The sequence below is a fragment of the Lethenteron reissneri genome, chromosome 34 (assembly GCF_015708825.2).
Source record: "Lethenteron reissneri isolate LAM-NWPU_2019-01 chromosome 34, ASM1570882v1, whole genome shotgun sequence".
Lineage (NCBI taxonomy): Eukaryota > Metazoa > Chordata > Hyperoartia > Petromyzontiformes > Petromyzontidae > Lethenteron > Lethenteron reissneri.
Window position 1 is genome coordinate 3988877 of NC_083812.1, and position 21219 is coordinate 4010095.

The 21219-nt window shown below is 43.5% G+C and overlaps 1 protein-coding gene across 10 annotated transcripts in view; it reads left to right on the plus strand.

Annotated features, from left to right (window-relative positions):
- AAK1 (AP2 associated kinase 1) overlaps window positions 1-21219 on the plus strand; it is a 39591-nt gene that overhangs the window by 10726 nt on the left and 7646 nt on the right. For 2 of the 10 annotated variants that reach the window (XM_061565015.1, XM_061565023.1), the window contains exons 2-19: window positions 854-972; window positions 1870-1978; window positions 2915-3057; window positions 3677-3798; window positions 4917-4998; window positions 5803-5935; window positions 7381-7484; window positions 8305-8384; window positions 9089-9252; window positions 10186-10466; window positions 12022-12171; window positions 13258-13472; window positions 14714-14853; window positions 15135-15308; window positions 15746-15850; window positions 17058-17159; window positions 17532-17639; window positions 19411-19464. In XM_061565015.1, the coding sequence (XP_061420999.1) occupies window positions 854-972; window positions 1870-1978; window positions 2915-3057; window positions 3677-3798; window positions 4917-4998; window positions 5803-5935; window positions 7381-7484; window positions 8305-8384; window positions 9089-9252; window positions 10186-10466; window positions 12022-12171; window positions 13258-13472; window positions 14714-14853; window positions 15135-15308; window positions 15746-15850; window positions 17058-17159; window positions 17532-17639; window positions 19411-19464 (2385 nt within the window). The remainder of the gene's footprint in view (window positions 1-853; window positions 973-1869; window positions 1979-2914; window positions 3058-3676; window positions 3799-4916; window positions 4999-5802; window positions 5936-7380; window positions 7485-8304; window positions 8385-9088; window positions 9253-10185; window positions 10467-12021; window positions 12172-13257; window positions 13473-14713; window positions 14854-15134; window positions 15309-15745; window positions 15851-17057; window positions 17160-17531; window positions 17640-19410; window positions 19465-21219) is intronic. The other 8 variants (XM_061565019.1, XM_061565024.1, XM_061565022.1 and 5 more) reach the window with 6 other exon arrangements.

Below are 21219 nucleotides of genomic sequence, written 5' to 3' on the forward strand. Positions count from 1 at the left end.
GACTCGAGACCGGTATCCTTTTGCAAGGCAAGTCTTTATTATTGTACTGTATTGCTTCATCAGCCGGCACTGGTCGCCAGTTGAGTCATTGTTGTCATGGACTTGCCATGTTGGTATTTGGAATGGGCAACAATCCATTAGGCACATGGACAGCTATACTCAAAGAGCCCCTCCTCTGTTGACATAGTGAATGAATAAAGAAACGCGCTCTTTCATGGAGGATGTTGGTTTTTGTCACGTTTTTTTCTTTATTTGTTTACTGTTCTTACAGTTCAGAATTTGTACAAACAATCGTAGAGTGTCCATGCGATTTTAAACAATAGGGGGCACGAACAATTCAAGGCTGAACACTGCTGAGCCACAGCATTATAAGGGCTCTGCATCGCATGAACCATGGTAATGGAATATAAACACTTGAAATAATACAGAAGGAAATTCATTTAGTGGATAGGTCTCAATAGCAGATTTTACCGCTCTGTTGGGTGTGCCAAACCTGAACCTTGACTAATGAACTCGTGATGGTAATATGTTAACGTTTTTCTCCTCTATGCTGGCATTAATACTTTGAATGCTGGATAAGTTAGCAGTTGGCAAGCCAGATCTTTTGAGGCTGAATATCTGGCATGTTAGTTCTATTGAATCAATTGAAGTTTGACGCCAGTGTTGAACTGTACCATATATCTGAAGCGGTGGAGTAATTAGTTAATTATTTTACGGTTCATCTTAAATTAGCCACTGGCACTTGACAGTAATGGATCATCTGGCCGGGTGACGTAATGCCACGTCGGTCAGTTATTCCTCTGGTGGTCGTGGCGCGCACATTGTAATCAGTGCAATTGGATTCTCTCCGCAGGGGGCTTTGCCATTGTGTTTCTTGTGAAAACATCGGGCGGAGTTCGCTCTGCACTCAAGCGTATGTACGTTAACAATGAACACGATCTGAAGGTCTGCCAGAGGGAAATCACCATCATGGTAAGAGTTTTCTACAAAGGCCAGAATATGTCAGTATATCTTAAAAATCCAGAAGCACCATCACCTTTCCCGATAATGACTTACACATCCCACGTGTGTACATGTGTACGGCCCTTTGTCAGTACACTGCTGGATGAGGGCCTCCCTGCACTGCAGGAGTTATTTGACCATAACGCGCCAAACTGATCCGTGCGTGTTGGTGAAAGCGGTGAGCGTAGACGTGGCAGCATAGAAATACAATACAACGGTGGATTTTTCTGCACTGCCCTTTGCTGACTGCCGCACAGCACTGCCTAGCCGACACGTATGACAACCTCGCGTGCATGGCAGTCGCACATGCTCAGCCCTGCTTAGACTGAGACGTGAAGAGATCGGGCTTATTCCATATGATTTGGTCATATATTCTTCACATAAATATTGGGGTTTGAATGTTAATTTCACTCGTGTTGATTTGACTCCATATGATGTATAACAGCAGCTATATTTTTGGAGAAATTGATAGGTACCTGCAATGCAATGTTTTGGAAAATATGACCTTTAATAATGTCATGAGGGCATGGAAAATGCTCTCACAGTTAACTCCCACTTATTTTTCAGGACCTATGGTTTGCATATGAAACTGATGTTTTTAATTCTACGTTCTTCCACTCCTATTCAGACTCGTTAGTCCCCATCTAATAACACTAAATCAAAGTGCATTCTGGACATTGTTGCAATGAAGACATGTGAACTGTAATGATGTAAAGTAAATACGTGAAAAAAATCTAAGGCAATCCATCGAGTGGATTATTTCAATTACAGAATAAACCACTGTATTGCGTGTACCGATCCTCGACGAATGATCTCGTTATGATGCATGTTTATTTTTTGTCTTCTCCATTTTTCACTCTGAAACAGAAAGAGCTGTCCGGACATAAAAACATAGTAGGTTATCTGGACTCCAGTATTAATGCCCAGACCTCCAGCGGCGTTTGGGAAGTGCTCATTCTCATGGAGATATGCCGTGGTAAGCCCAGCTCAAGCCTCGTGTTAAATCAGCACAACAGCCACAGTAATTCCCTGTTCCACTTGGAAGCCTCCTAGCCAATCGTTGAACCATCTTGCATGTGGGTTTACTCTATACAATCTAATGGAATTTATCTTGCTTGTAATTTGTGTGGTTGTTTTTGTTTTGTTCAAGCAGTATGAGGCTAACGAGTCGTCCCACCATGCTACCTAGATTTAGATTATCCATGGATGCAATTGATCGCTGCCGTTGTGTGTTAATGTGTGTGCGCGCGAGTGGCTGTGCGTGTCCTCTCAACGCCCGCTTGCTTATGCTTCAAACGCGCGTGCTTTCCATACGGCTGGGCGCGATAACGCACGCGCCGCTCAGCATTGCTGTCGCCGGCGTTTGAGCCAAGGGCTCTCACACACAGCATTGTGCATGTTTTATGAATGTATGCCTGAAGTGTACTGGGCTAACCTTTATTATAAAACCTGCGGTGGTCTCGTGTCCAAATAATGGTGAAATGATAACGGAAGCACATGTGGTTGATTTTACTGTGCACTGTTGTGTTTTAAATGACATTTCAAATGGTTTATGTGGAGCACTGAACTACAGCCACTGTAAAAGTAGGCACCGGTATGGTCACTGCAGAGTTATTAATTGCTGGTGGGATTTTACTGTCGAGGCAGGCACTGCAAATGATAAACTTCCATGTGATGTGCATAAAAGCACCTGCCAGCCATCTCACTTTTGAGTTCTGCCCTACGAATCCCCCATTTCTTCTCATATCACCCTAGGGAAGAGTAAACAGCTGTGGTCACCTACGTAAATTACCGTGCATCCGTGCCTCTATTCTCAGGTGTAAGACTGAATGTGAAAGCTCGCTGTTTTATTTTAGTGAATGCAATGGGACCCTGAAGTCTGTCTTGTTTCTGTGTAACCTTTCACCTCTAGCCGGCCAGGTGGTAAACCAGATGAATCAAAGGTTGAGCACAGGATTCACAGAGTGCGAGGTCCTCAGGATATTTTGTGACACCTGCGAAGCTGTTGCCAGGCTTCACCAGTGCAAAACGCCAATTATCCACCGTGATCTGAAGGTACCTCGGAATATACTGTACTGACATCACGAGCTGTTTATTATACACCGATCATCTCGCTTGCCTTTCGCTTTGTTGGCTTTACAGCTAGCCACCCTGCTGAGTGCCTGTAGAATGTGCTGGCAGGTTATTAGTTTGAAAGTGAACGCACAAGATATCTTCAAATAATAGCCAGATTAACTACCACTGCACTCCATACACTCGGGGCTTTAAATATTAATCCTGTCTTTGTTTAGATGCATGACAACAGTTGAATTTGATATGGATCTAGGCCGACGGTAGAATATTTTCGATGTTTTTAGATAAGTACAATGATACAGAGATATAATAATCCAGACAATTTTTTTTATATTTATAGCGTGGCTGTCGGCTAGTATCAAGTGACATTTTATAATTTGATAAGTATGGCATTAACTATTCTAGCATCTCCTTAGTTACATCCATCCTTTAATTATGAACATCTCATTTAACAGGATTATTATTAGCGTATTAGTGTCCTAACAGCATGATATTTTCCAGCTTTGAAGAAAAGTGTCAAAAGTGTCCAATCACTTTTTTTTTTTAATGTGATAGCTTGCTTGAAGATGCCTAGCCCAAATGATGTCTCTGTGTGCTGCAGGTTGAGAATATCCTGCTTCACGACAACGGAAACTACGTGCTGTGCGACTTTGGCAGCGCCACCAACAAAATCCTGAACCCTCAAGCGCACGGGGTCAGCGCCGTTGAAGACGAGATTAAAAAGTACGATCCAACTTGGCCTTTTCACATGGCTTCACCAAGGGGGGAGCCAGGCCGGATGCCTCCAACCCTTGCTTCGTGTGTTTAAGAACTCGCATCTTGGAATCCCTGCCTCACTTGATACAGCAAATCTGGCTGTGACGGTCACACCTGATGACGGAGACTTGTGTTGCCTCCGAAACGTCGTGATTTTTTATTATTTTATTTTTTTATTAATTTTAATGAAATTTTTTACTTACGTGACTTTACCGAAAAAACTAAAGAGTATATTGCCCATAAGTCTCTCTCTGCGTCACCCGCTGAAAGCTGGCCAGGAGCAGCAGTGGCATTTAACCTAACAGCGGCACATTCTTCTGACGTGTTTTTTTGCCATCGAGTCTCTCTTTTTTTTTTACTGTTTTTTAAGTTTTCGGTTAGACGTGCATGAGGTTATTTGTTTCTTTTTGTAAGGAGACGTAAGAATATTTTTTATGCTACAGTCGCATTGCAACTTACAGATTGACAGTAATTTCACCGCAACTGGCAGTAATATCACAACAGACAATGGTGGCAAAATTGTTCACAAAACAGCTGACAAAAGAACTTTAAACGCTCCTGGTTTTGGAGCTACTACATATCACCATTAAAATAAGACCTGTTACCGCTTTTCATATTTTTTGTTAAATTATTGCACGTAAAAGCTTTGAACCCTGCCTTGCAGTTTTGTTTCCTTTTTGACAGAGGTTAGATCCTTGGAAGCCATTTCAGAAGGGAGGGGGGGAGGCAGTGTCAAGATCTGTTATGCAAGCAGACTTGACAGATGGTCCTGAAACCAAAACAAATGCAGACTGGGAAGAAATACATAGCTTTGCATTGATTTTGTTCGTATGTTGTTGCAACTGGACAATTAATATTTTTAAAGATTTTTTTTCAGCACTACCGTATACAATATGTTTGCTATGCTGATTGCCGATTCATCTCAACCAATCTTCGTAAATAGTAATCTGCCTATACGTGTGTGTGATAAATATGATGTTGACATTTTTGGAATTTTGTGAATGCACTGTGGTATGTTCGCATGGATGGATGGGGGGGGGGTGGTAGGAGGTATAATTTATTTGGACGTTGTGATGTTTGTTCAGGTACACTACGCTGTCATACAGGGCTCCGGAGATGGTCAACTTATACAACGGCACACCCATAACAGCAAAGTCCGACATTTGGGTACACGTTCGTTGTATATTGCACACACTTATACAACCTAGGAGAAGGGCCATTAGATAATCAGTGAAGATTATTTTTTCGTTACTTATTCAAGCAAACATCTATTTAACTCGTAGGTTAAATGCGAATTATAATGGACGAAAGAACGATGTTGTATAAAATCTCAACAAACACTGCATTCTGGGTCATAAAACAGACACATGAGCTGTGTATCTCCCCATGAATACAAAATATATTTCAGTTTAACAGCCTGTATACCTTCCAGGGTTATGTAAAACAGCCAAATTTTAACCCTGCAAGGGCAAAACTAGTTCCAGAGGTTGGAAGGCCAGCCGGCCAATAGACGAAAATAGAATTTTTATTTATGTGGAGATAAAAAGCAACTGTCAGTCTGAAGGTAATGTTTATGTATTAGATACGTTGATAAAATAATATACTTGATGTCAGGGGTTCGAAGTCAGGAGTTCATGTGTCCCAGGAAGAATGCAAATACATTAAGAGGCCTGCAAAAGGCCAAGCGGCCTGCCAGGGGGCCTAAGACATTTGAAGGTGCTTGGAAAAGCAAAGGAAGAATCCAAACACCACTTGTCCAGCTGGTATAGATCCCACCGGTGGCATAGTTATAAATACATTTCATTATCTTTGTATTAACACAGCCGTACAAATGGAGTCGTATACTTTTATAGCGTTTAGAAAGTGTACAACATTTCAGGAACACCACTTGAAATCATATTTTTTATATATATAAGAGAGCGGTTGTTGTTTGGATGAATACAATTAGCTTTCGTTTATTCTTCCCTTTAGGCCCTGGGATGTTTGCTGTACAAGCTGTGCTTCTTTACGCTGCCGTTCGGGGAGAGTCAGGTGGCAATATGCGACGGGAACTTCACCATACCCGACCACTCCCGCTACTCGCATGAAATGCACTGTCTTATACGTACGTCTGCATTTCTTCCACACATGGCACGCAACATTACGGCGGTATGGCATTGTTTACGGGAATATTGAATTGCCATTATATTTTTCTTGGTTCTTTCGGTAAAGTCACGTAGAAGGGAAATAATTAAGTAATAAAAATACAACAATAAACTACAATTCTCACGACGTTTCGGGCACAACGCAAGCAGCCGTCTTCAACTGAGGTCTTCACCTCAGGACGGCTGCTTGCGTTGTGGCCGAAACGTTGTGAGAATTGTATTTTTATTATGTTAATTTTTATTATTTTATTATTTCCCTTTTACGTGACTTTACCGAAAGAACCAAGAAGATGAATCCCTGCAGTCACGAAAGCTTTAAATTGTTATTATATTGTTATGGGAATATCTTGTGGACAGCAGAGGGCACTGCAGCAAAATCCGTTGTAATCTATTTCTGTGCTACAACTGTACAAGTGACTTGCCGCCTTCACCAACCTTGCACTAACCATCGTGGTGAGATATGGGTCAAATAATCCCTTAACGCCCTGCACGGCGTGGGGAAGGCGAATATAGCAGCACATTTAGACGTACGAGAGTGGTGGGTTTGCTTATTTATTAAATATCGCCCCCTAATATTTGTAATGACACGTCATTACTGAAAGCTGAGTTTATAAAAAAAATTATACATTAAGTAATTTAGTTTGAAAATGCTATTCTATAATAAATACATCTTTACCGTTTTTGGAGAAATTACAGGTTTTAATTTGTCTTCATCTATGACATCCTTTCCGTGCATTTGTGCACTGCCGAGTACTTGCGTATCTTTGCTAATTTGGCACTCCTGAAATGTACGTTTGTTTTTTTGCTTTAACGAGGCTTTCTTTCACCTTGCCTGCCCTGCTGTCTTAAAATATCTTTGTTAAGACCTTAGCATTACGTCATGCGTATTGTCCTCTCTTGAATTTTTCATGGCAGACTCGCCACAAATATGGTAACAGCGGTTTGCCTCCGCTGCTCTTCCGATGTCAATGCTGCCATCCACAAGACGAATTATTCATTATTTCATTGAGTATCTTCCCGCAGGGCCAATATTGATATAATTTGAATGCATGATAAAATAATTGTATCTAATGCCTGTAAAAAAGCAATAATAGCATCGTGTTTCGTACAACTTTGCAATTAACCCTGTGTCCCGTGGGTCATTCCTGGCTATGACTAATATCAGTGACGAGTGATAATTGAACCAGTCCTGGGACCCACCATCACCAACTCACGCTAACCAGCGTGGTCAAGTGTGGTCAAACAACCCCTGTGACCACAGCGTGGGGGAGGTCTTAATTCGCACCTCCGATTAACACGGTTGGCTACGTAACGGTGTGAAAGAAGAAGTTATACATGCATCCAGCAGTGGATTGACAAAAGGCTATACCGTTACAAATATTATTAACCCTTATCTTTGTATCAGGCTACATGCTGGAGCCTGATCCAGACATCAGGCCGGAAATCTACCAGGTGGCCTGCTTTGCATTCAAGCTTTCTGGCAAAGAGTGTCCCATTCTGAATGTCAACGTAAGCTACTATTTTTCTATTGTTGTTGACTATAATTATGCGTTGCATATATTTTTTTACTTAAAGTTGCATCGTCTTGGAACTTAAACGAATGTCATCCATGTTTGCGGGTAATCAAAGCAAGCTGTGGGAACATAGATTTAGCTTTGTTACCTTTTGTAACTATTCAAAAGCAATTGTGCATGGCTGCGCGTGCACTATGTGTTGGATTGCCTATAGATAAAGAAATAAAGTTCCGTTGATGTGTTTTATTATAGATGACATAGCATTGCACATGGTTGCCAACAGTCTTGTCTACAGTATTCCATCGTTGTGAGATAAAGTGTTTGTAGGCCAGTGCTATTGGCCGTGAAATTTGCTATTCAAGAGCATCTCTGGAACATATTACTAGCTAATTACTAAGGAATACTGTATGTATGTTTTATGCTACACGGTGATAATGTCCATGTTATGCCAAGGGAGTGTTTCGTTTAACTGTCGATCATGACTGGATAATACTGGTCAGTGGGCCAGAATGGTGTTCAAGATTATACTTGAGGATGTTTTGCTTGCATTGTTAGCATTGTGATGAGCACAGTTTGAATTTCACAGCTTGGTCAAGGTGTGTCTGTGTCAACCAAAATACCAGCATCAAATTGTTGATTAGGTTTCAGTAATTTATCACCATGACCTTGGACCAGTGTTTGCCGTTTTCCATTTGGGTTCTTCAAAGGTTCTTCCTTTGAGATAGACTATTAAAGGGGCAACAAAACTCACAACGATCCCTGAGATCGTGTGAAGGAACAGTGCCATTGGTTTGACTGCGCGTGGTCGTTTGCAGGGCCTGTCCCTTCCCAATAAACTTCCGGAGCCACTGAAAGCAAGTGAAGCTGCTGCCAGGAAGACACAGTCCAAAACCAAGTGAGTTTCCTTTCTTCCTAATCAGATTTCTCGTACAAAATACAGTCGTCTTCAGTCCATGGTCCCCATTTAATTCCATTTACTGTAGTTCCGCATCTGTTCTGGGTTATCATTATGGTTGGATATATATACGAGTTTTATCAAATTTACCTGGAATACACCCGATGGCTTCAGATTGCGCAGAACGTGGCTGAATAATGCCTCCAGCCGGGGTGGGGGAGGGGTTGAGCCTGCACAGTGCCTGCCTGGATGACCACCGTGCACAAAACAAGTATTGTAGGCTGCTGCAAGGCGACATTGTCATCATTGGGCTGTGCAGCAAAATCCGTTGTACTGTGCGCCAATGTTTATGCTGCCCGCTTTCACCAACCTGCACGGACCAGGGTGGGGACGTACGGTCAAATAACCCCCACGACCCACAGCGTGTGGGGGAGGTTCTCATATGGCAGTGGTTTGCCAAAGGGCTACATGGTGAGCTGGTCGCTTGCAATATTTTTCAAATTATTAACAAATCATGGCAAGCATTCAAATCAGGTGCATTTTTACAACAATTGCACAATCATTGACTACACCATACAGCCTAAGCAGCCACATCTGTAGCCAGCAATCTGGCGATCCTTGGCCCATTACACGCCGTCTTCAGCGTTGTTGACCGTTCGCCCGACCGTTTACCCGCTAACATTTCCACACCCGATTTCACGCAGACTCACTGAAACGGTTGGCCCCACTGAAACGTCGATTGCCCCACGACAAAGGCCCAAGGCAGGGCAGACAAATCCCGGTGCGGTGGGCATCCTGCCCCTGCAGGCAGTCTCTACGCCCAGGAAGAGGCCTGTGGCAACCGCCGCTGCCGTCGCCACCCAGCCAGGTAAGCAGTTTGTGATGCTTGGGCACAGTGTAGATATGGGGGGTGCCACTCAAGATATGGGGATAGGGGGATAGGGGGGGGGATGTAAAATTGCATTAGTTGGTTGATACTGTAAGAGCAGACTTTGAGATCTGTATGTATGTATGTTGAACTTATTTAGCACAGAACAAGGGAAGGACAAACTAATCACAAAAAGAAGTTCTGGAGAAATTTGTTTTCAATCGAGATTTAAGTGTATAGCTCCAGTGGCTTCTTAATATCGGAAGGAAGAACGTTCCAGATGGCTGCAGAAGCGTGTCTGAAAGTGCGCGATGCAGTGACTGTCTTTGTTCGATGGCTCGCCAAAAGCCGCTGCGAGGATGAACGGAGTTTGTGTGATTGGTTTATGCTCCTTTACGAGAGATCTGGTGGCATCACCGATATTTGTTGGGATGACCCGTTTAGCTTGAGTACTTCAGCAGCTAGACACTGTTCAAGGTGGGAGCAGGTGAGGGCAGAGACACTGTGGCTGCTTCAGTTTGACGAGGGACAGGAAGGGAGCTTACTGAAGGGTAGACACTGCCATGCACTCTCAGCGCCCGGGTTGCCACCTGTCATAGTATTTCCAGAATTGTCCTCCCTTCGAGGTAGCCATCCTCGGAAATCTGAACGTTTTGCCAGGACATTAAAAGTCTCGGTTTTTGTCATTGGCGTAATGATACCCCACTCAAGACAATGTATTTACATGTAGTTCTCCCCTATTTCGGCATTGTGAGATATTCTTCGTCCCGTGATATGTCCTGGTTTTATTTGTGCCTCAAGAGGTGTGGCAACCCTCACTCGCCGTACATACGTTCCCACACTTGACTCAAATACGTCGCGGTGGGAAAACAATGAAGGTTGACGAGTGCTCTGCTTCTGCTGCGCCTGACTGGTGCGTGTATGTGTTGTTAGCGCCCATGCCGGTGAACAACTCGTCCAATGCGACCGCGAGCCAAACGGCTCCTCCGGCAGCCGCCCAGCCTCAGCCGGCGCTGCCGCCAAACGGGCAGCAGCAGCTTCCAGCACAGAACTCACAGCCGGCTCAACCCGCACAGCCTGTTCAGCAAGCTCAGCAGGTCCAGATTCAGCAGCAGCAACAGCAGCTCCTGCAACAACAGCAGCTGATCCAACAGCAGCAACTACAGCAGGTTTACCTGCAGCAGCAGCAGATGATTCAAGCTCAAGCCCAACAGGTTCGAGGTTTTCTTGAATTCTGGGAAAAAGCTGTTAGGTGTAATGATAATGCATTGTAGCTGTGCTGAATTTAATATTTTTTTCAAGGAAAACTAAAGCATGAGTAGGCATAGCTGTGTAAATTAAATATTGGAGTTGGGTCAAAGTGGCTTTTTGAAGGATTTTACAGAATTGTTTTTCTAGCAGCGTTTTATGCTGTAAAGAATGCAAGAATTTGCATTTATACATTCAACACGTGAAAAGTAAATTAATTGTGAATAATGCAGTCGTAAAACTAAAGTCAGTTATGTGAATCCACCTGCTAAATTGCCAACAAGTAATCATCATGAGTAAAACTGCGAGGTGCATATAAAAAACAAATCACCATGCTCTTTTACAACATATTGATTGTAACTTGTAACCTAGATATTGACTTTTACATGCTGGGTATAATAATGGAATTAAACTATTAGTTGATTAAACATGTTTTCCATGTGGCTTCCCTTGACAAATAACGCCGCATTTAAGAAGATGAATTAGTGACGAGTTACCCACCACAGCATGCGCACATATACACGCATACCATTTTTATTGTTTTTACAATCACGTAATATTTTGAACGTGCAGAGATGTACAGATGTTTTATTCGCTTTTAACGCACCATTAATTTCAACGAGTAGGAACTTAATTCATCGTGAGTGTTGTGTCCCAGTTAATGACTAAGAGCTGCATGGTCATAAATGCCCAGTGGAAATAGTTTCCTCTGAATGTAGCAATAAATAATATACAGCCCACTATCAATCTACACGGCTTGACGAGAGCTCCCACGCCGTGCCGGACATGGGGAGGGTCGATTGAACGTACATCTTGCTGGTCTGTACAAGTTGGTGAACTACGAGGTGAGGGTGGGGGAAACGGCCCAGGATGAGTAATGAGACATCGCGGGTCGCTAATGTTAGCAATGGTATTGAATCGAACGCAGGATGGCAGGATTCTAGCACGGAGTATAAGGCCACTGCGCCCGCAGCTTCACCCTCCATTGCCTCTTACCGGACAACAAATGGTTACGCGTGTACCTCAGAATCAGGATATTTATACTGCAGAAATCATAAATCACTAAAGACAATATAAATAAAACCAAACTATTTAGATTTTACCAGTTAAAGCCCACTGAGTTATTGGCTTATTTTTCAAAATGGACCTGGCCACAAATAATAGCTTAATGAAGGGGCTTATGATAATTGTTTTTTTACCCTTCTATCTGGCAACAAAACTGACACCTTTTTTACAAGGAGTCATGTTTGCATAGACCACAATACCTGCAGTCATAATGCAAACAAAAAACATAACTCTGATAATGTATGCACTGTCCTTGAAGTTGATTGGTCCACACCCAAGACAGCTTTCCTTAGAGCCTAGTCTCACATGGGTTGGACCAGATGACGCCAAAAGTTTTGTTATCATATTTTTTACTGGCAAATGAGGTTCCAATGGTGAAGTGGCTTATCACGTGGACATTTTTAGCAGCCAAATAATTTTAACCGCGTGTTACCTCTGTGTGCTGTGCACTCACAGCAGCTCCAGGCCATGCATCCACAGCAGCAGCAGCAGTTCCTCTTGCAGCAGCAACAGCAGCAAATGTTGCTCCAACAGCAGCTGTACATGCAGCAGTGTGCAGCCATGCAACAGGCGGCTCAACAGCAGGCAGCGCAGCAGCAGGCGATGGTGAGTGGGGCTGTCACACACAACGGCAGAAGTGCAGAGTGTGGTGTGTACTGTGTTGCACTCTTCTGCATCGCTACAAACTACTGCACTTGGCGTATTAAAAGGGAGCACACAAGATGGTAGCCAGGAGCAACAATGATAAAAATTCACAGTCCGTTGTGAATGTATTACTCGATGTAGGCCTCCCTATGCCGTATCGGTCGTGTTTGTTGTTTGACCATACTTGACCGTGCTGGATGTGTGGGTTGGTAAAGGACGGGGGGTGGGGTGGAGAGGTTGATTCAGATATCTCTCGTGTGTATGTAGAACTTGTTTCGTACCGTACGTAGCCAATCGTGCTAATAGGAGGTGCTGATGTTAACTGTGGCCGGGAATCAAATTCGCCCTGCTGTGTGAACAGCCGTGAGTATTACTTTTTCCAAGGCCGGAATTCAGATATTGTCCACACTACACCATTACTGCCTATTAGTGAGGGAACAAAGGGTCACCAATTATGAATACATTCCTTATAGCTCAGGATTGAGTAAAAAAAAATGTCATGTCTTTGATAAAAATTGGTTGTGTTTTCTTAGAGCAATTGCAACCAAACAACATACATTGTTTGACCAAAACTGTTTTAATCAAAGGCCACTCTTCTTGCATTCTTGTGTTTAAATTATATATCTCTGCAGCGTGATGTAAACAATTCAGTCAACATAAAATACGATACATGAGGAAAATAATTACGAGCACTTAGATGGAAGAAAATATAGTCGTACGAAAAGGGTGTAAGAACAAAGCCCCACACATTTCACACAGATGATTCATACCCCAGCTTGAGAGCTGTCGCTGCACTGGTAAATTAGCACGGGCTGTGGGGACAATTCTGATGTATTCTGAAAACGGTGCGGGCCTGCACTGATGTGACCTCATATTCTCCTCCTCCGAAGCTCGTTTTAAGCCCCGCAGTGACGGTGATCTCATTGCCTTCCCTCTCTCTCGTCCTCTCACACTCTCTCTCGTCCTCTCACCTACCATTATAATGCTAATATCGCTGCGCAGATGACTCATTCGCTCTCCTTTTCCCTACTTGCGCTCCCCCATCAGCTGGCCCAGATGCATCAGCCGGCCCAGGCAAGCCAGCAGCAGGGTCCCCGGCTGCTGTCGGTAACGCCGCCCTCGTCCCCCAAGGCGCAGCGAGCGAGCGGCCACCGTCGCATCCTGAGCGACGTGACCTACAGCTCCGTGTACGGCGTGCCGGCCAGCCGTTCCACGCAGGTCATGGCGGCCGCCGCCGCGCAAGCCTCGCTCAACAAGTCCAAGTGAGCAGGTTGAGTCGGGTGGACGGTGTGACTTGAACTGTGTGTGTATATATATATATATGCTTGTCTGTTATGAGATTATTCAAGTTCAGCTCTAGGTATGTGTGTATGTTGAACTTTGGCACCGTACGTAGCAATCTGTGATAATCGGAGGTGTGGGGGGAAGGACAAAAGCAGTTCTTGAGTTGAGTTTGTTGTCCTTTCCCCGTACCTCTGATTTGCATGGTGTGCTATGTAAGGTATGACAGAAGTTCAATATGCATACATACTGACAAATGTGTGTATGCATGCGGTAGTGTAGCGGTTAACGCGCTGCGCTATGAACCCGGTGACCCGAGTTCAATTCCTGCTCACGGCTTAACACCAGCGACGATTATCTTAACCAGTCCGGGGCCTCTCCTAGGTTGACTCGTGTGAAAATGAGTACCTGGTGTGGTGTGTAAACATCACCACTGGGGAGACAAAGGCGATCGGGTGTAGAGCTGGCCGCCCACCTCCTCGTGTGCCATGTCAGCCTTCATAGGTGCTTTCTAACAGCACTCTCCTCAAAAGTCTGTTCAGGCTATAATGTCATTTTTGTCTTGTTACAGTAATGTAAAGTGCCATTCGTTAGGAAATATTTGTAAAATATGACGAACTTTAGGGATAATGCAGTAGGCAGAAAAATGCGTGTTGTACTGTATTTGCTCCCAAATCTATGTTCCCGGACTTCACTAACCCTCACTGAACAGCATGGTAAAGTATAGTCAAATAATTTGGAGGCCCTCATCCAGCAGTGGATATTACAAAGGGCTGAGTGTTCATAACATACTTTCAATGCATCGCCATTTGCATAATTTAATTATGTTGAGTCAGTTGGCTGGAAAATCTCCAACATATAAAATTAGACAAATTAAATCAATTCTAACCTATATGCCTTAATACAATTATCGTGCAACAAAACAATTGCTTTCATCTAAAAAAAAATCAACATTAGACTTTGAATTCATTCAGCCCAGAAGTCGTTTTTTTGATAAAAGTCAATACAAATACACAGGAGAGCATCAAACAATCTGAAACGTTTGGAAATCTGTACCCTTTAAGTGCCTGTCCTCAGGAAGTCTGCTGAGGGCTCCACAATCCCTCATTGTAGTTGTGTACGTATTACTGAACGTTTCCTGAAATTGCCCGCAGTCCCAGTTCGACTTTGAGTCATCATTTGTATTTTAACCTTAGCGTGGCGAAATTGCTTGCCTGCACAGATCTGCAAGCACCACTCCGTCAGGTTCCCCACGCTCGTCGCAGCAGGATGTTAGCCGGTGTGCTGCCAACGCCCCGGACCTCACCACCTGGAATCCTTTTGGAGACGACTTCACCTCCCTCTCGTCCGAGCGCCTTGCGGGTAACGTGCTCTCCCCAGTCCCCCCCCCCCCTCTCCTCTTACGCAGTGCAACAGCATCTTTACGAGTGCGAGTGGGTGGAGGTTGTCTTTTTTTGAACTGGGAGGAACAAAAAAAAACCCAACACGATTGCTTTTACAGATCAGTGTTTTTGATGGGGTGTTGTGTAATTGAAGGGTTGTTAAATAGAGCCGGGTTGAAAAGATGACTGTGAACAGTAGTCCATGCGCAACTCTGACAGAATCTTAGACCCGTACTTGAGTCGATCGTTTTTATCTCGCAGGAAACAAGGAGGAAGACGCACGGACCCCTGTCGATAGCTTGATTCCTGGCCTACAGGCTCCCCAGACCAAGGTGCAGGTTCAACACCCACCAACGACCACGGGGCAGGTGGCCACGCAGCAAGCTCTGGCACAGACCGACATTTTCGGTGCCGTGCCCTTTGTTTCCAAAGCAGGTACTGTGCACCCTCAATACCGAGGAATAATGAGGCCGCCAAACTTGTTTTTTTGTTGTTGTCCGCCTGAAGGCATTCAAAGAAAAGTCTTGACGCTGTGTGTAAAGTAATCATGTGTAACACTGTTATCTCACCAATGTGAATTCAGTGATGTTCAGGAACATTTTTCGCCAGTCATCCAAATACGGCACTAAATTTAGACCAGGTAGTAGAAAACGCACTACATGGTCACGAGTTCTGTTTCAAGTATTGACGTAGGTTTTTGTTGCTGCTGCTGCTGCATGAGTCATACGTTGACTTGCGCTTTCATGGTTTACTGTACCCACACACTCATTACCAAATGCTCCTGTTTCCTGCTGCTGCTGCTGTAATTATCACTCTCTTTCAACCTCCTTGTCTATCATTTTATTTCCTTGTCTCTGGCTCTCTATGCGCAGACAGCGACGCACCAGAGCTGTCCCTTCTCCTTCCGCTCCCTCCTCCCCCTGCATTCGCTGATGCCCCCGACCCTTTCTCTCCGCTGCCAGACTCCGACCATCCAGGTAACAGTCACCAGGGGGGGGGATCTCACCTCTCACATCAGCTGCGTGTGTGTACGTTGAACTTCTTTCGCAACGTACGTGTAGCCAACTGCTGGATCAGTGCTAAATAGGAGGTGTGGGGAAAAAGACGACAAACTAAACGCAACAAAGCAGTTCTAAAGAAATGGGTTTTCAGTTCAGATTTAAAAGTGCATAGCTCCAGTGGATTCCTAATATTGGACAGAAGAGTATTCCAGACGACCTTGGAAATGCAATTCCAAAGCGCACGATACAGTGCTCACCGTATTTGTTCGATGGTTAGCCAGAAGCTGCTGCTGGAATGACCGGAGTTTGCTTGATGGTTTATGCTCCTTGAAGAGCTCAGCAAGGTTTTGTTGGTTCATGTTATGACAAGCGCTTTGTGTTGTAATGAGTGCGACTGTATAATTTATTGTTCGGCAACCAGAGCATATTAGCCACCTAGTTTGCAGGTGATCACGATCAAAGTATCATAATATTCAAGCCAATAAAATAAAATGTATTTTGGCAATTTATATCCTGAAAAATAATTCCAGTTTAGCTACCAAGTCCCTTTCTTGGCAGTAGGTGGCATCATTGTGCCTGCAAGAATGCATAATTTCGATTTAAAGCTTTCGTGACTGCAGGGATTCATCTTCTTGGTTCTTTCGGTAAGTCACGTAGAATGGAAATAATCAAAATAAAACATAATAAAATAATTCTCACGACGTTTCGGCCACAACGCAAGTAGCCGTCCTCAGGTGGAGAGCAGGTCTGTCGAGGAGACAGCGTCTGTCGAGGAGACAGCGTCTGTCGAGGAGACAGCGTCTGTCGAGGAGACAGCGTCTGTCGAGGAGACAGCGTCTGTCGAGGAGACAGCGTCTGTCGAGGAGACAGCGTCTGTCGAGGAGACAGCGTCTGTCGAGGAGACAGACCTGTTCTCACCTGAGGACGGCTACTTGCGTTGTGGCCGAAACGTCGTGAGAATTATTTTATTATGTTTTATTTTTATTATTTTATTATTTCCATTCTACGTGACTTTACCGAATGAACCAAGAAGAAGAATGCATAATGTTACTGACGATTGGGATGAGTATGTAGGTTTCAGATAAAAATGGCATGGGTGGTCACTCAGAATTCCGTCTATGGCCCTTGACAACTGTGTCTGCTTTACTCATGTGCCGTCTCTGGCTGGCTGCTTTTCCCGTAGAAAAACTGATCCAAGGCCTAAAATCTCCAGAGCCTTCCCTCTTGCTTCCTGATCTGCTGCCTGCGTCAGACCCATTTGGCAGCCCTGGCGAGAGTATGCATGGTAACACATTACTAACACAGCTGGGTTTTATTTTTGCTAATATATTTCATTTGAAAAGCTAATGTTTAACTTTGAGTTTTATAAATCAAGCATTCCACTCTGCTTTAACAGCATTTGAAATACTAACACTTTTATACGAACATGCAGACTAATACCATCTACTCAATAGGATATTGCTAAACACAAAACGGCGCGTGTTTTTTACTGCACGGATTGTTAATTTCACATTCTAGATTTCACATTGCCTTGACACATTTTGCCGCTCACATTTTGTGTTTGATCTTGCGACGGTTCGTTTGAGATTCGATTTCTTCTCTCTGCTCCTCTCTACTGCTGGATCGGTGGGATTTGCATCACTGCAATGCGCTGTAGGGGAGGCTAACTCCCTGCCGGCTAGCATTAAGTCTGACCAGGAGGCAGCAGAGCCTAAAGACGATGAATTTGATCCTATTCCTCTCGTTCCCAGAAAGAGCTCGCCCAGTAAGTATGTGGACTTCAGAGTATATATAATGTCCTTTGAAGCATCAATTTTTCGCATGTTTTTGAGAACATTACTCGGTGAAACACTGAGAACGTCACTGTGTTTGTGTCCTATAATGACATATTTGCTTCTCCCACTACCAATATGAACTCGGTGTTAACCGCCAGCTATACTCTGGTTTTTTTAATTGGTTGCTGAGAACTTAAGGGGCATGGTTATTAAAATATTCTAAACCAGAGAATAGCTTCCATTTGGTGGATTTAAAGTTGCAGTCAATTACCTTTTCTAATAAACATACAGTTTGTATGTTTACCTTCATAGTTTGTGGAGTGTTTTGACATTCAATTTATGCATGCATTTTCTTGTTGGTTACAGTATTATATGTCTTGAGTAATTGCTCAATCCCAATCCATCAAGAGTGCGGTGTTGTGTGTTGAGTACATCCAAGCCTGTTAGACCAAGTTTATGCACATTGTAGCTGACTTCTTCTCCGCCTGCATTCCGAGTTGCATGATGAAGGGGTCACAAGCAGTTATCCTGAGGTGCAAAATACTCAAATCTCTGGCCATGGCAGGCCAAAATGCCCATTTTGGCAGGTTAGAGCTCACATTTGTTTAAAGGTTGTATTTAAAAAAAAAATCACAATTCACAACGGTGTTAAAGAAAACCAAATTGTACGCAAAGTTGCACGATCTGGCAACTCTGGCAACAAGAACAATGAAATACATTTAAGCTCAGCTTGGATTGGCGATGGTGCAAAATGTTTGTCTTGATTGTTCTTAATAACTTCCTGCATTTCACTTAAGCAATTATATGCCGGCTCATGTTTTACCTTAATCGACTGTTTTAGCAGTTAACAAACCACACATCCGCAAGTTATTTAATCGCACCACTGCACTCAATTTACATTTAACACAAGCCCTTGTGCTTTGTTATAATTAAATTGTACGTAGACCAAATCCTTGCTTATCCTTTATTTGGAGAGTAAAGTAATTGTGCTTGCTTCTGTTTATATAGCTTCCCCGGTCCATGCAAATGCATGTTTAATATGTTACATCTAGATAAATGCGTACATGACCAAGTAAGCACTTTTTGATAGAAAACACTTTTTCTTAGGAAGACCGGGCATGCATTTTTTGAGAGATACCGCACAAAATAATACTTCCTGTCTTTGTTATCATTAACTTTCCTTTGCAATGTTACGTAAAAAAAAAAAATTGCCACTCAAGCAATTACATTTCTCTTAATTGACAAATGCATATATTGAAATGACAAGTCCTCTCATACGACAATGGCTATTTTCATAAATGTGGCTGAATGAACAAACATCCTACAAGCACAATGGAGAGCCATATTTAGACACGGCTCACAAATGTCTAAAATTCAGAAGACAGCATATTTTTGCCAACTTTGAATTGCTACCTAATGCAATTCAATCCGTCTTTATGCTTGCAGTCAAGTTTATTTTGGGTAAGGCCCATTGAAATTTTTGAATGAAACCAAGTGTCTGCATAAAGTTTCATGTGGTTGCTGTTCATATGTGCACAATGTGCATAATAGCTAATTTCCTTAGTAGAAACATAGCCAATGCCAAAACACCAAACATGAGCCAGGAACATCAGAAACTATTGCAACCCATGAACCTGTAAGCAGATGGATTCTTGTTGCAAGAGTGTAACTGATATATTGTTCCACACGATGCATTTATGTAAATGTTTCATGATTTCTCTCTGTTCGTGTGTGTGTGTGCGCATGTGCGCGTGCGTGCAGGCCATTCGCGGAACAGCAGTGAGGGCTCAGCGGAGGGTGGGCTGCCCAGCCTAGGTAGGCCCCTGGTTCTGGTGGACCAGCTGATAGACCTCTGAGAGAGAAGAGCTCTGAATCCCACTGCTGGCTTCCCTGCTGCCAATCTCCCTCCTCTCGCTCGCTCGCTCGCCCTCCCTCTTGTGCACTCGGCAGTACCGTCGCAGCCATACTTAACCCAAACAGCCGAACCACTTTGTCCTGCTACACAACAGCATTGCAGTCCAGTTGCTGACCCCCCCCCCCCACGCCCCATGTATCTTGCTGACCCCGCCCGTACTGGACATCTGTAAAAAAGAGCTTCATAGCTCATCGGATTCCTCCAGCCTAAAGATTCTGATTTGATTGTCAGTGGTTAGCGTCGGTATTCGTACTGCACTGAATGATAATTGAAATAAGTGATGAGAAAAAAAAACAATGGCCAAACTATTTACCCATGCAGCCGATTGTTTATGATATTCCGCTATGGGAAAATTTGGATGGTACGTTTATGGAACATGATGCGATGAGCACTGAGCTGGAAATGCATTTGCTAAATACTGTGGCTGTACCGGTGTTGAAATCTGCTGCATTGCTCCAAAGGATCCTCCTCCTCTTACTTCCCTTGCTCCCCTTCCTCCTCCCCACGCGAGAACTCCGTGCATGAAGACTAAAAGACTGTGTACCAGGGTGGCGGGGTGGGGGGGGAGACCTTCAAATTGTGGAGCGATCATCAAAATAAAGGGCAAAGCTCTGTGTGTGAACTGGGGGCGCAGCTGCACTACTCATCGCAGTACTTTAGATGCACAAGCGTCGAACATGGGCTCTCCTCTAGTCTCTCTCCTTTTCTTGCAGTACCTTCTTTTCTGCTGCATTCCTGGTGTGAACGCCACATTTTGTCGTCATCATTGCCATTTTATTGCTGTGACATTCGAGCCATGTAGACGTTAGCTATTCGGAACCTTGAGATTCATCAGCCTTTTCCCGTTCCTGCTTCCCTAGTATTGCGCGTGCGGTCGCTCGGAAGGGGGGCTTTTAATTTAATTCCACCGGCGTTGATTGCAGCTGTGTGTAGATGAGAATGTATATGGGACATAGGGTAACTTGATGTAGAGCAGACAATTATTATATATAGTTAATGATGATTAGTAGTAGTGCCAGTGTTTGTGAATTATTTAAGTGGTGTTGGACGTCGTGATATTAAACTTAAATATTCGTATTACTTTTGGGTGTCGGATGTAATTACGCGATATAGTTTTTCTGCAAAAACGACGAGAGAGAGAGAGAACTCTACACTGTTCTGTATTAAGCGTGCGCTGCTGATGAACTGTGAAACAATGAGCAAAGAATTGAGAAAATAAATAACTGTGTTCCAAGTTAAATACTTATACTGACTGACATGTAGCATAAATTTCCTTATTTATACAATGGGTGCCAAAGTGTAAGAACATAATTTGGATGAAGTGCATACACAATTCATATTCCTCATGAACGTAAAAATTCATTTCAAAGACTTATTAAACGAGCACACCCACAGCCCGACTCAAATAATATGTAAAATTGCAATGTCTTTGGAAAATCTCTAGAATTATCAAAGTGAAATGTGAACGTGCAAGGATCTTGCTTCTGGGAATATTCTCACTCGCGTGAAAAATTTGGATGGGAAATGATAACAAGTTGAAATTGACACCGTTTTAAAAGTGAATATTATCCTGCGATGTGAATCAATGAGATAAATGTGCGGGAAGCCTCGCCGGAAAAGGTTGATGACACGATTGTTTGAGATTGTATATCATG